Source organism: Gavia stellata, chromosome 23, assembly GCF_030936135.1.
Source record: "Gavia stellata isolate bGavSte3 chromosome 23, bGavSte3.hap2, whole genome shotgun sequence".
NCBI classification, from domain to species: Eukaryota; Metazoa; Chordata; class Aves; order Gaviiformes; family Gaviidae; genus Gavia; species Gavia stellata.
Window position 1 is genome coordinate 12,938,576 of NC_082616.1, and position 14,632 is coordinate 12,953,207.

Genomic DNA, 14,632 nt, shown 5'->3' on the forward strand with positions numbered 1-14,632 from the left:
TGTTCGAGCTGCGTTTTTCAGGACCCCGAAGGTTGCTGTAATTAATCTCCCTGGTTCCTTTCAGTTTGCAAACAATCCATTTCAGACCATGTGTTCAGCTACACAAAGAGCTGAGCTCAGAGAGGAGGAAGGCTCCAGCGGTTTGCAAACTGGGCAAACATCCCTGCCCGTGTGCACAGAGAGTGAGCGACCCCTGTACCTGCACACCAACTGCCTCCAAGAATCGGACATCGCATCACATTTGGGGTAGGATCAGCATTTTCCGTGGTGCCTAAACCTGTTCCTGCTGGATGCATTGAGAGTCATCAGCAAATTGATTTGTTAGCTGACAGCAGGAGGCTTTGTTTGCACAGCGCTGGCCAGCCTGCGCTGCTGGATGGCGAGAGCATGGCACCAAAAAGGCAACACCTGCATTCCCAGAAGCTGCTGCGTGCGGCGCTGGTCGAGCTCTGGTTTCAGCAGTGCCGCTCAGCTCTTGGCTTATCCACGGAGCTGGAAGTGGGCTCGAGGGTCTCACTGACACAGAGGTGGAGGCAGAGGGGAGCCAGGCTGAGGTCCTGCGTCGGGGCCCGGGTGGTGATACAGCGCAGGGGAGGAGCAGCTCTGCACTGGGCAAGTTGGTGAGGGGTGGGGACAGATCCCTCCCCGAAATATGGCCCAAAGGAGGCTTGCTGTGAGCGGGTGGCTTTGTAACCCATGGTGGTGGGGCGATGCCCGTCGCTGCCAAGGTCTCAAGAGATGGGAAAAGTTGATGCTGATCACTCCCTGTAAAATCCCTCGGGCACTTGGTGCCTCTCACTCATAACGACCTTCTCCCAAAGCTCTGCAGCAGTGCAGTGGATGAAAAGAGGGGCGCAGTCCGAATGGCCCAGCAGCTTGCTCTGCCAAGGCTACTGTAGCCCAGCGACGCCAAAAGCAAGTCCCCTGTTTTACAGGGTGTTTGTGAACGGAGCCCAGTTTACAAAAAGTACTCCAGTCGCACCTCTCCTTACTCCTCCCCAAAATATGAGCCTCCACTAACCACACTGTCCACTGCAATGTATGTTCCCGTCAGCAGAAGACACAAAAGCTTGGGTGCTGATGGCTACCCTGATGGTTCCCTACAAACCTGGGAAATTCTTCTGACCCCCACAGATTTTATCTGACTCTTATGGGAACAGGCATGAATTTACTTAATTATTGGGAAATCGGTACCAATATGAAGCAGTTTTGTGGCCTGCCAGTGCCTCAGGCTTAGAGCAAAGATTTCAGCTGGGGCACTGCTGTGAAGATGAGGATGGAGCCTCTCTGAAGGATGCACTGAGCATCGGTCTGGAAACGGTGTCTGACAGCCCAAGAGGACTGACACATGCATTGGCAAACTCCCCTCGGGGAGCTCCCGCTTCGTATGAGCGGAGAGACCGGCCCGCCTGGCCCACAGGCTGTGACATACTGGGTTGTGACAGCCCAGTATCTGGGGCTTTCCGAGGCCAGGGAAGCCAGGAAAAGCAAAACCACACTTCTTGCCAAGCGTGTTTTGCTGCCTGTATCTCTGAGGCTGTTGAGGCCATGTTCTCTTTCTCAGTGTATCAGTTTACAGATAAAACCACAGCTTCGCCCAGACCTGAAGTCAGTCCTGGTATAACGAAGTTCGTTTCCTAGGAATCAAGGCAGCGGGAGCGTACTAGCTTTGGTGCTTTTTAGCCTGACTGGACAAGAAAAAAAAAATAAAAATCTTTCTCTAGAAAGGTTGTCTTTCTCTAGAAGCTTTGCTACATCAAAAAATACTCAGACATGTGCTGGGAAGCTCCAGAAGGCCACCTGCCCTTCCCACGGCAAAGCAGCCGTGTCTCAGACAAGGGCCTTCAGGTGAGTGAACGTGGAAGGAACAAGTTGGAAACGTCCTCCAGCGATCAAAAGCCTCAAAGGCGTTATCGTCCCCAAGACAGAGTGTGCCAGAACACCCAAGCTGAGACCTCTCAGCCCAGACTCGGCCCTTAACACACCAGTGGGTGACGAGGTACTTGCATGTGGGGTTGCCAAGCAGATCTGCATGCCATGAGGTTGGCTCTGTGGCTTCTCCTGCTGGCAAAGGGAGAGATTGTACGGCTGCACTGCGACACCTGTGAGAGGGGTTTCACTGACCCAGCATACATCTTCCACACTAACACCGAATCTATAACAATTTTTGCTAGAAAAATTAAGAAACTACTTTTTGACCAAACCCATGCAATTCCTACGTACAGACACAAGCCCTCGAGCACCCACACCCATCAGGAGCTTAAAACGCTCCCAGGACCAGGCACATCCTCCCCAGAGCCCCGCCATGGGCTACAGGACACAGCCGCCTCTCCCCTCGCAAGGCGAACTGGGGTGCTTTGCACCTTTTTTTTTTCCCCCTGCCCCAGTCACTGCCTTGTGAGTTTTTTCACACATCGGTGTCTTCCCCTGTTCCCGAGGGGAGTCCTAGCACGCCTGGTTTGCCAGAAACCTACCATTACTGAAGGATGCTGCTGAAATCCCACCACAGGGCAGAGTGGGACCAGGCTCTAGCCTTGAAACCAGGCATGCAAAAGCCCAGCCCTCCTTGCACCAGCCTCCACAGTTCATAGTGAAATCAAGACGCAGCTTTTCTGTAGAGCCCCTTAACCCCAGATCTCAGAGCGCTGAGCACAAGGGAAAGCCACCCAAACAAACAGCACATCCTCTCGCAGGCAAGGATTTGTCCAAGTTTTCCACTTCTCCTTCAAAGGTGCCCCCCGTGCCCCCCTCCTGACGTCTTCCCTCCAACGCTTTCAGGGGAAGGTCCGCGGAAGCTCTTCCATGGCTCTTCCCACGGGCCAGAAGCAGAGCACGGGGAGAGCCTGTGCCCAGCAACAGCTGCAGGAAAAGGGCCAGGGCCCCGGCCCCAGCCCGCAGCCGGTGCCCGCGGCGCAGGGCAGCAGCCCCAGCGCACCCCTTCCCAGGGCAGGGCAGCCTTCCCCCAGGACCGGACACACCTCACCCTGCTCTTCTCCCCCCTTTAATTCCTTTTTAATTAATCTCATCAAAAGGTGCAGAGCAGGCTGGTGCCCTCCAGGGCACCCTGCCAGCTGAAGCCCAGAGCCCCTAGCTCCCCCCCAGAGTGCCCCCAGGGCCAGCCCGTCCGGGAGAAGCAGGAGGCAGCAGGGGCACGCTTGAATTTGAAAATATTTTATTTGAATAGTAAATAATTATACAGTCAAAACAGTCCTATCGAAGCACTCTATAAATAGCTAACAGTTAAGAAAATAATGTGTGTAGAAAAAGAGATTGCATCTAAAAGTAAGAGCTGTCAGTTGCACAGGATAAAATGGTTAAGATTGTGTGTTTTTCTAGGTATAAAAGTTAAAACCTTTTTAGCAGATCCCTTTAGAAAAAAAAGATCTTCTAAAATGCACAGTGAAATGGCAGGCGGGGGAGACAAAAAAGCGCATTAGAATATCTGCGATCAAATAATATCAATCTTCATAATTAATATAAATAAATAATGAATAAATAACATAATTACTCAAACCAACATATACAGATAGTCAACTCATGAGCTACCTTAGTAAGGGCAAAACGAACAAAAACAGAAAGTTGGCATGTCACAGTTAAGGCAGTTTCTACAGCATTTTCTGAAGACCATCAACAGCGGAGTCAAGGCATTTGTGGCTATACTAAAGGAAATTCTCGTTTCTCCTCAAGCGGTTTGATCTGTTCACATTTATAAAAACCGAAGCGAACGGAAAAGAGAAGAAAAAAAAATAAAAAGAGAGACCCCGGCAAGGTAAACGTAAAGCCAGATTCCAGCAGTTCGCAAGCCATATTAAAGCTAATCGTGTGGCGAGTCCAACGCGCAGCCTGCGGGACGCGCTCGGCCGCGGCAGGGCGGCCCCGGTCCCGGTCCCGGCGGGGGAGCGGGCCCGGGCCCGGCCCCGGGAAGGCACGGGCGGCTCTAGCAGGCGGGGCGCAGCGGCACCTGGAGCAGGATGACCTGCCTGTTCTCGGAGGGGTGGCACTTGTTGATGTGCCGGGTGAGGCCGGGCGAGCTGTAGAAGGTGGCCGGGCAGTACTTGCAGGGGAAGACCTGGGCGGCGTGCAGGAGGCGGAGGTGCCGCTCCTGGCTGCTCTTGCTGGGGAAGGTCTCCCCGCAGACCGGGCAGAGGCGGCACTCGGCGGGCGGCGGCGCGGGCGGCTCCTCGGGGACGGGCTCGGGGGCGGCGGGGGCCGCGGCGGGGGCAGGGGCCGGGGCCGGTGCCGGGCCGGGTCCCGGCGCCGGGTGGCCCAGCAGGTGCTTGCGCAGGTAGGCCTGCCGGCGGAACCGCTTGGCACAGCGGGGGCACTCGAAGAGCCCCTCCTCGGAGCCCGCCTCCGAGGCGCCGCCGGGGCTCGGCGTGTCCCGCTCGCTGCCGCTGCCGCCCGCCTCCTTCGGCGGCTCCTCCGCCGGCGCCCGGCCCGCCTCGGGGCCGCCCTTGGCGGCGGGCGGGCGCGGCTTGTGCCAGCGGCGGTGGGAGGCGAGGTTGGCGGGGCAGGAGAAGACCTTGTCGCACTCGGGGCAGCGGTACTCCACCCGGACGATGCGGGAGCAGCGGTGCTGCGCCAGCGCGAAGGGGTCCCCGTACTCCTCCTTGCAGAGCTGGCAGATGAACTCGCCCAGCGGGCGGGCGCAGCCGCCCCGCGCCTTGGCCGGCGCCTCCACCGGGCCCTCCTTGATGCGCAGCCCCAGCACGGGCGACGTGGTCACCTCGTCCTCGAAGGTCAGCTTGCGGATCGCCTTCGCCTTCTTGCCCGACGGGGCCTTCTGCCGGCCGGGCTCGGCGGCGCCCGGCGGGCGCTTGGCGGGCGGCGGGCGGCCCGGGGCGGGCGGCGCGGCCGGGGCGGGCGGCGCGGGGGCTGCGCCGGGACCCGGGCCGGTGCCGGCGCTGGCGGCGTGGCCGGCGGGCGGCTCGGCGTGGCCGGCGGCGGCCCAGAGCTTGAGCTCGGCCGGGGCGAAGAGGAGCGGGTCCATGGTGCCGGGCACGGCCGGGGCGGGGAAGGACTCGGCCGAGACGGGCGAGCCCAGGCTGAAGCCGCGCTCCAGGTACTTGTCCCTGCTGACGGGCCGCGTGGGGCTGTACAGCGCCTGCACGGCGGCATCGGGCGTCCCGAACGGCACCGGCGGCGGCGGCGAGTCCCGCGGCGCGGGCGGCGGCGGCGGCGCGGCGCCGCCGGTGGGGAGCGGCGGGCCGGCGGCGGCCTCGCGGCAGCAGCGCGCCCGGTAGGAGACGGGGGTGGGCCGCCGGCTGCGCTTCACCAGGAAGCCCCGGGGCATCTTCGCGCCGCCTCCGCGCCGGCGGCGGCCGCGGCGCACGCTCCTCGCTCTGCCCGCGGCGCGGCCGCCGCCGCCTTTAAGCGGGCCGGGGCCATTGTTCGGGCCGGCGGCGGCGGGACGGGCCAATCAGCGGCGCCGCGGCGGGCGGCGGCGGCGGGCGGAGCGGGTGCACCTGAGCCCCCGCCCGCCCGCGCGGCCCCCGGCGGCGGCACACGCCCGGCCCCGCCCCCCGCACGCTCCGCGCCCCGCGCCGCCGCCCGGCCCGGCACGCGCGGGCCTTTGTGTGCCGCCCCGGGGCGGGCGCTGCCCCACCTCCCCCCCCCCCCCGTGCAGGGAGCGCGGCGCGGCGGGGACGGGGAGCCGGTGGCCGCTCCGCGCCCCGAGTTGCCCCCTCTCTCGTTTGAAGCCCGGACGGGCTCGGCGGCGGCAGCACCGCCCGCTTCGGGGCCCCGGGCCCCGGCCCGAGGGAAGCCCGGCGCAGAGCGGCCGGGTTGTTGGCGGGCGCAGGCCGGCGCTGGGGGCGCGGGGAGAAAGAAACTTGGCGCAGGAGGAGGAGAAGAAAGTCGCTTGTGCGGCGGCTACCGGCGGAGGGGAGGCTGCGCGCCGGGGGCGGCCCCGCCGTGGGGAGGGTGCCGGGGCGACCCGTTGCTGTGGCGGGTGGGTTTTGTCCGCCGCCGGCATCAGGTGCTAGACGGAGGGTCTCGTCAAGTGGGGAGGAACGAAGCGTCCCCGGCCGCGCCCCGGCACCTCTCCGGAGGACGTCAACGCCACGCTACCGGCGGGCGCCGCGGCCGAGCGGGGACGCACGCTGCGGCCGGGCCGGGGACGGCGGGCAGCGCCACGGCCCCCTCCCCGCAGCGGCGCGGGAGCGCGGCCCGGAGACCCCACCAGCGGCCCTGGCGCTGCCGCGGCACGGCGGTAACCTGTTACGCGCCGCGCCCTCCGCCCGGGCCGCCGGCGCGCAGCCGCCCCCGCGGCGGGGACCGGGGGCCGCAGCACCCCCCGCCCGCCGCCCCGCGCCGTCCGGCCGCGCTGCCCGCTCTCCCGCGGGTGCCGGACCGGTGGCGGCCCCGAGCTCGGCCGGCCTCCCTGGCACAGCCACCTGGATGGGGACGGCGGCAGCAGCACGGCCCCCGGGCTGCCGTCCGAAGCGTCAGGCGTTCGGTGCGAGGCGGAACAGCCGGCGTGTGGGGACGCCCCCGCGCCCCGTTTCCCCCCGCGCCACAATAGGGTCTCAAAGCCAACGCGCGCCCGCTCGGAGCGCAGCGGCCGCGCAGCGCCGCGGACGGACCCGCCGCGGTGCCGAGGATGCGCCCGGCGCTGCCCCGGCGGCGTCTGCGGGGCTCGGGGGATCGGTGCCCGCTCCCGGGCGTGCGGGAGGGGCAGCGGCGCCGCCAGGGGCCAGTCCCGCCGGCCGGTCCCCGGCAGGTGCAGCCGCTGCGGGGTGAGCGGCGGGCCGCGGCCCCGCTCCCCCTTAACCCTTTGTCTGCGGCCCCAGCCCGCCCCGCGTCCCGGCGCGGCGGCACACGCGGCAATTGGCGCGGGGAGCTCCGCGCTGCGGCAGGCGGAGGGGAGGGGGGGGGCGGCCGGGCCGGGCCGCGCTGCTCCGCGCGTCGCAGGTGGTGGCACGGCGGGGGGGGTGGAGCGGAGCCGCCCCCCCGCCGCGAGCAGCCGGCCGGCCCCAGGGGTGCCTGCGCGCAGCGCCCCCCCCCCCCCCCGCGGGTCCCGCGCGCCTTTGTGGGGGGCGGCGGGGCACGCGGGCGGCACGCGAGCGAGCGCCGTCCTCGCCGCGGCCCCCCCGCGCGGCCCCGCTCACCGCCTTTGTGCGCCTTATTAGCATAAAGCTGCGCGACCCTCCCGGCGGGTGGCACAAAGGGGCGCGGAGAGCCCGGGACGGGGCGGGGGGGCAGCACCCGGCACCGGGGGCCGCCGCTCTGCCGGGCACCCGTCAGCGGGCCGGGCGGGCCGCGGGAGAGGGGGGGCCGCCCTACCCGCGCAGCCCCCCCCCCCCCCCCGCCCGCCCGGTGGGACAGGCGTGCGGCGGGGCGGGGCAGCACGCTGTGCATTAGCATACAGCTGCGGGCCCGCCGGGCACGCGCCGCCGCCCCCCCGTCGGGGCTGCACACCGCGACCCCCTCTCCCCCCGCCGGGGCGGCGCTCCGAGCCCCCCCCCCCGTCCACCCCAGCGCGGCTTTACGCGAGCGGGGGGGCGCTGCCAGGCGGGACCGGCGCGGTCGCCTCACCTGCCGTCGGCGGGTGTCCGGCGCCGGCGGTCCTGGCCGGGGCGTACATGGGCAGGTGGGCGCGGTGGCGGCGCAGGTAGCGCAGGACGGGCTCCCGCAGCGGCGGCGGGCAGAGGCTCTGCTCGTCGGGGTCCTCCGGGGGCGGCTCGGCGGCGGGGGGCAGCCCGGGCACCTGCAAGGCAGAGCCGTCAGACGGCCGTCCCGGCGGCGCCCGGGGAGCCGTGCTCGCGCGGGGCCGCGCACCTGAGACGCCAAGTGTGGCGGCGGGGACCGAGAACGGCGCGAAAGCGTGTCGGGGGCGAGACGCGCCTGGCAGCGGGAGGGCGCGGAGCGAGGCGCGCCCGGCGGCACCGGGCACACCCCCAGGCCAGGGGCGCTCCGGGGCTCCGGCGCAGCACCCCCCCTCGGGCCGGTGGGGTGGCGGCGGGCACGGCCACCGGCTCCGCCGGCTTCCCGCTCAACGGGCACTTCCACCCGAGAGCACGATTGCCGGGGCCGGTGGTTCCGGTGGCTCGCACCGCTCGGTCCTTTATTCCTCCAAAACAACCCGCGCTTGTCTGTGTGAATGGCCACGGACACAACATCGGCGTGGCACGGAACCAGCGTCTTCGTGCGCAAGACCCCGTGGAAGTGTCCGGCCTTCTCGGGCGCAGCCTGGGCGGCCAGGTTTCTAGCGCTCAGTGGAGGAAACTCCCCCCCGATGCCTAATTCACTAGCTGCTTTTAACTGACTTCTCAGAGCAACCCCAGCTGCAATTTGGAAATCAGACCATTAGTTCTTATTGAGGACAAGTGCCTTTTCGAGACAATCTTGTGCTGCACATGTGTGCCCTCAGTTTGCTGTAGTACTTCAACAGCTGATGTAGGTGCAAAAACCCAGCCCTGCCATCTGCATGTTTGCATAGCTGGAGCTCTGCATGTTGAAATAAACACATGTTTGTGATCCTGCGAAAGGGTAAACACTCCCCGCGCCATCGCTCGGCTTTCAGCGACGGGCAAGAGCATCCCGTGCAAGAGTCCTGCATACAGCAAGTGCAGCGTTGGGGTGACAATTTCAATATACAGGCTAAAAACGTAGTCCCTGTCCCAGCTGTAACTGGCTTTTCTATGCATGTATTACTTACTACTAGTGAACGTTTCCATAAATATTATCCCTAAATGCATGAGACTGACTTCCAGTTTCTGTGGAAACTGTAACCAGAAATGGCTGACTTCTGTGTATGTACACTCACAGTTCTTAAGCATCGCTTTCAAAGGTGTATTTTTCCCTCATTTTTACATTTCATTACTAGTTTATCTGCATGCTGATGTGAGCTGGAATACGGGCAACAGGAAACAAAGACAGTAGGTCTCTTGCTCCCTACAGAAATACAGCCAATCCCAAGGCATTTAAGATACATTCCGTAAGTGCATGGTACCTACTATGTATTTGACTACGTGCCTAGAAGGAACACCCAAAACATATAAATGTGACATTTAGTAAATATAGTTAAAATCACCGTGAAGAAAATCCAAATAGAAATACAAAATGTAAAGATAAATTTGCGTTTAGATGCAGATACCGTCATCTGTGTTCGTATAAGTAATTCTGACTCACAGAGGTGCTTTCGGTCCGTTCAGTGAGACTATTTTTGTATGCCAGGACTACTGCAACAACAAAAGGGTAAGGCGAGCAAGTCTTCAATTTGTAGGACACTAATTCCCCTTTCTCTGAAGTCGTTCACACTTCGAGCATGCGAAATGTGGTTGAATGATGGCAAGAAAAACACTTCTCATCAGGCCTCCCACTCTGCACAGAATTTCATTTTGTGTTCTTTTATAGATGTCTTCCAAGAGAATCTAAAATAAAACTGCACTGAGGCACTTTCTGTATCATGACAATAGGAGGAAAATTGCATCTGGCCCTTCTGGGAGGAGGCAGGGGTTGAGCGTTTGTGTGGCTACAGCTGTGACACACGACAGCACGCCAGTTTGGGCCATGGAAATGGGTGGGCTACAGTCTGCGCAACATTCCTTTCTTTTGTCACCCTGCCTCCATTTACAGTTGATGCTGTTTGTTTTCTGCACAGTTAAAAGCTCCGTCAGCGAATACTTAAAAACTACTGCCGTTCCACGGAACTCCACTGCGTTAAACAAAAGCAAAAGCAGCACGAGGAGAGGGAGGGTAAATTGGTCCCAAGTAGCACGTGGGAAGTATCAAGATCCAGACTGCAAATTATATTTGAGATCAGCCAGAAATTCATCAGGGTGCAGGGGAGGCAGTTCTTGGGGTTGTTGGAAATCTGCAGTTAGCAGTCCTTTTCATGGAGTGCAGTGGGCTTTGGATTTTGAGCAGGCAAAGTTACAGGCTGCTGAGACTTTATGCCTCTGTCTATGGTGCTAAGGGCAAAGCCCTAAACAGCATTAGCAAACATTTTAATTTCATCCTTATTCAGGAAATCCACTTGTCACTGAAAAAGCCAGTTGTTTTCACTCTTTTGGCTACAAAAGCCATTCCCTGTGGGTGAATGTTGAAAAATCTACTTCTCATAGGCTCAGCTGAGACAGGTTTAGGATGACCTGTAGTGTATTCACATTAGGAAACATTAATAAAAAAAGGGGTAACTGAACAAGTAAGCCTCCAGATTCTGCTGGGTAGTTGTACTAAACTGCACGTATAATGCAAAAATGCTGTGAAGAAAAACAAAGCAACTCAAAGTTCTACTGGCAAATTTGAAAATACGCCCAACCAACGAAACTGAACAATATGCTGTACTTGGTGAACTCCCCCCGAGGTACAGGATCTGCTCAGGTTTCCCAGAGGAAATAGCTAAACAGAAACGTAAAGCTTTAGGAGAAAGATGGGAGAAGAAACCAAAGTGAACAACACTAACAAATTACCTAAATAATAAAATGCACTCGCCAGTCATTTTTCTTACCTGTTCCGACATCAGGATTTGGCGCAGTTCCTTCTTGAGATCAATAAACCGATCGTGATAGATGGCCATGGACCAAGGTTCCCTGAAGTAGCTGGTTAAAAAAGAAGAAATTTAGTTATCTTGTGAACCTCTCATTAACCACTAATAAAGTATTTACCTGCTTTTTTGCCTTTATAAATTACAGTTCTGGACCCATCATGATCGTTTGTTCATAAAATGCCTCCCGTAACAGCATGGTCAATCAATTCTTTTAATGGATGTTCCTGATGTACAGCCAGCTTCAGTAATTACATTTAAAGTGGCTTAATTCAGAGCTGTGGCAAGACCCAGTGAAGAATCCTGATTTTATCAGAATTTAAAAGCCTGAAGACCTGTAAAGAACGGTGTCTCCATTATCTGTCCTCATTTGAGAAAAGCAGATTGCAGGATTAACTGAACTGCTGCATAAACAAATTAAATTTGTGTAGACAATGACACAAATGTTGTTCATCATTAAGGTTTCTGGATTAATAAAGGCCAGAAAAACAGGCCACCACAGTGTTGCAATATGTTCTTTGCACCAGTACGCTGAAGCTAAATTGAACCTATTCTAGGAGGAAGCTCTTGTAACTTTTTCTTTCAGTGACAGCATTCATGACAGCATTCTTCTATGAAAAAGGAGTAAAAGGCTGGAGAGGACATGACTCGATGTAGAACTTCAAGGCTGTAAATATAACTGGAGGCAGCTAGATCACAAAGCTGTGATTTATTTCTCTTTCTTCTATAATGAAAAATAATTTTTACAGCTTCAGTGAGATGCTCTGTGTGTAATCCTTGTTAACGCTAACCGGAGTCAGGAGGTGCACCACCTTCATCCCAATAACGACTGAACAGATGTCAGCAGGGTCACCCAGGAAGTTTTAAGATGGGTGCATTTGCGTGGCTGTGACCAAGGTTCTCGTCTTTGGAATGGTAGCAGCATGCTTGGCACTGCTGTCGGGAGTATGCGTATGCTATCACTCGATTCAGTTGTGTGGTCTTTAAATGAACATCTGGATAAAGCAACTTAAAAGCCGCTACACAAATTTAATAATTCTGACATAGCTTTCTACAGAAAACTAATGTGGAGTTTCCTTTTTGCAGAAGATTTTTTTTTTGTTAATGTCAAATGGCAGGATTTCCCCCCTCCCACTCTTTGAATGAAGCTTCAGCTCTCACTAATGCCCTGCACAATTCATAACACTTCGTGCACCTGGCAGAACTTTGCTGGTTTTTTTAAATACTCATCCCATCATAAGCCCTCTTCCCCCTTCCCACTATGCCCCTTCATCTGTGTTTCTCTTTGTATTGCATGCTGGCTGGGGCTGCCTCTCCTAGATTTGCACGGTGTCCCTGCACAGTGTCCAGCACAGTGGGGCTCTCTCCGATAGATGTTTTCACAGCATAAATATTTATTGACACTATTATAAATACTGTGTTCTTGCTATGGAAAGTGCTGCCCAGCCTAGGACTCTCTGGTAGCACGTTACCACGACTAACACTACCTTTTCATGCGGATATGAAATGTTAGAAAAGATGAGCTCAGGTTTCAGTATCTTTATTTAAGTAATTCTATACCTATGAAGTGCAGAGAGCTAAAGAACAACAGGATATTCCCCAAATATTTAAAAAAACCTTCAATTTCAGAAGACAGACCCCACCCAACGCAAACCTTTAACTCAATATTGATATTAGATGGCAAAGCAGGGGAAAAGGGGGGTGTTGTACAAGAATACATTAAGGTAATTAAAGACTCTCTAGTTTTACTGATACGCCCTGCTAAAAGCCATGTTCCACTGGCCAAACATTTTGTTTTCAAGCCGGCATCTTCATTTTAATTCTAACCCTGATAAGGTGATTTAATCTCTTGACTGAGGCACATCTTCCAACTGCCTTACCTTGCTTAAGTTGTTCACCAACCTCAATGAGATGTTGCATTAAATGTTTATAAAAGGTTTCAGGGATGCTACGTATTGCTGCTACTGTTACCAGCTCAGTCCATAACTGCATTTTTAACTGTTCCTGTCAATATTCACAGATTTGGAGCTCAAAACCTGAAATGTGTCACACAGTTTGCAATATTTAATGCAAATGAAATGCCCTTTTTTTGGGAATGGAGAATGTCTTGTCTGTATTTTCTAGATAGGCTGCCAAGAGGAGCTACCGGCAAACAACATTTATTCCCAGATTCCCTTTGCTTCCCTTCACCTAAAGCAATGTCACCACCAAAGGCAATTTAACGATATACTTCACAGAAACAGTTCACTTTCTTTGCTGGCTCTGCGTTTTTATCTATTTATCTTTTCAGTTAGAATCACCTTCTGAAGGGGCACATGGTGTTTTTGAGAAAGCAGATCTACATATGGCTGTTAAAGGGAAGTTTAATAATGAAAAAAAAAACATTTGAAGTCAAACCAACAAGTTGACTTTCTGAGGCTCATTCTGAATTTTATTACCACTTCAGCAGCAGTCCCTCAGGGCAAGCTGTAGAAGGCTTGAAAGTATAATGCTCTTCAGTATACAAGACGAAGCTGGCACGCTACCAACAGAGGCTCAAAGGCGCCTCAACTATCATGAGAACGGCATCTGCCACATGTGTTTGCACCATTTAGTCTTTCATAACCTGCCAGAGTGATCAGGCTAAATATGTACAAGATGACAATGTTTGCCAGGAGCGTAACGGGTTTTCAAACTTGGTCACTTCCTAACGGGATCCCCTGCTGGCAGACTTTTATATCGACAGAAGCTATCACGGGAAGGCATTTGTAACGAGATGGGATGAAATGGTCTCCTTTTGAAGACAATAAGCGACATCCTTTTTCTTGCTAGGAAGCTGGTCTCGCCTTTCACTGACAAACAATGTTTAAAGTCTGTTCTGCCTCATTTGTGATGTGCAGCTCACATTAGATGAAAGGGAAGAAGAAGGAAAATATTTAGTGGCATCCTGTACAAAAGACATGGAATCTTTCCCTTTTCAAGAGATACAGCATTAAATAAAATGGACAAAGTTGGCCACTGCTAGCAACCAAAAATGGAGTATGTGTGCACATAGCTTTCCATCTGAGACCTGTTTCTATTTATTCTCCATTTCATTTGCAACTACGCACCACTTTCAGAGAACGAGGCTTCTGCCTCTGTGAAAGCTAATTCTGAAGCTGCCGTACATCTGCAGTGTGTCCTGGTGCTCTAAAGCAGAGGCAGTGAGGACCCGACACTGACCTCTGGCAGCATTTCTGCCGTCTAAGTCAGATCTAAGGACACAAGACCTATCACTGACAGCAAGATGTTAAAGCCAGAAAATCTTAAAAATTGAATGAAAAACCTTCAGAATTACATACTCTGTTTGTACAACAACACAACAAAAAGCAAGATATAAAGTTAAAAAAAAAAATCAGTAACTGAAGTTTTTATAAGTAATTTTAAATCCCATGACAAGAAAGTCATGGCAGAAAGGTAAGACCAGCTCTGTAGAGTGAGCTTATCTGCTCTGGTAGACCTAATCTTTTATCATTTGCAAACTTGGCATAACTGTAATACTCATGCAGATCAGCCTTATCACACCACTGTAATGTTTTCCAAACTTCTGCAAGTTGGGCTTCCCTTCATGAAAATGAAGCAAAGCAAGGCCTGAATAATTTCCACTTATATTATTAAAGATAGGCTTCTGAGGACCGTTGTTGATTTTGTCTTCATGCGTTTCATATTGGGTGCTTTTCTTGGAAAATCTCAGCTGAAATCCTCTCAAAAAAAAAAAAAATCACTGGTGGAAACAGAAACTGAAAGCAGTGATATGAATGTATCCAACATGGCAAAAAACCCCAAAACCCAATTTTTAAAAAAAGTTTCATGTTCTCATTCTTCTTAATGTGAAAGTAAATCTCATTATTACAGCTTGAAAAATAGTGGTTTTCTTTTTAATATGAGGACTGTAATATGTTTTTAGTTACTTCCATTCCTTTTCTTGCTGCTTCCATGAGCCTGATGACAGCAGAGATAACCGGTGCCACCGCGGACAGGCCTGTGGGCACACCTTATGCTCTGGGAATGCAGACCTGACGGCTCATTAAACTACGTGGAATAATCCCTCCCTGCAGGTGAGCTTATCAAATTACCAGAGCGCATGTGCACGCTGAGACCGCTGCACTCTAGCACAAAATCCAG

The 14,632-nt window shown here is 55.7% G+C and overlaps 2 protein-coding genes across 2 annotated transcripts in view; both read right to left on the reverse strand.

The window, feature by feature from the left end:
- Window positions 1-3,937: 3,937 nt before the first annotated feature.
- INSM1 (INSM transcriptional repressor 1) lies at window positions 3,938-5,388 on the reverse strand. Its single transcript, XM_059828613.1, is given in 2 exon segments — window positions 3,938-5,334; window positions 5,337-5,388. Coding segments are annotated over 2 exon segments (1,449 nt in total).
- Window positions 5,389-7,486: 2,098 nt separating this feature from the next.
- Window positions 7,487-14,632, reverse strand: part of CFAP61 (cilia and flagella associated protein 61) — a 110,989-nt gene continuing 103,843 nt past the window's right edge. The window contains 2 exon segments of the mRNA XM_059828456.1: window positions 7,487-7,708; window positions 10,454-10,544. Of these exon segments, the coding sequence (XP_059684439.1) occupies window positions 7,487-7,708; window positions 10,454-10,544 (313 nt within the window).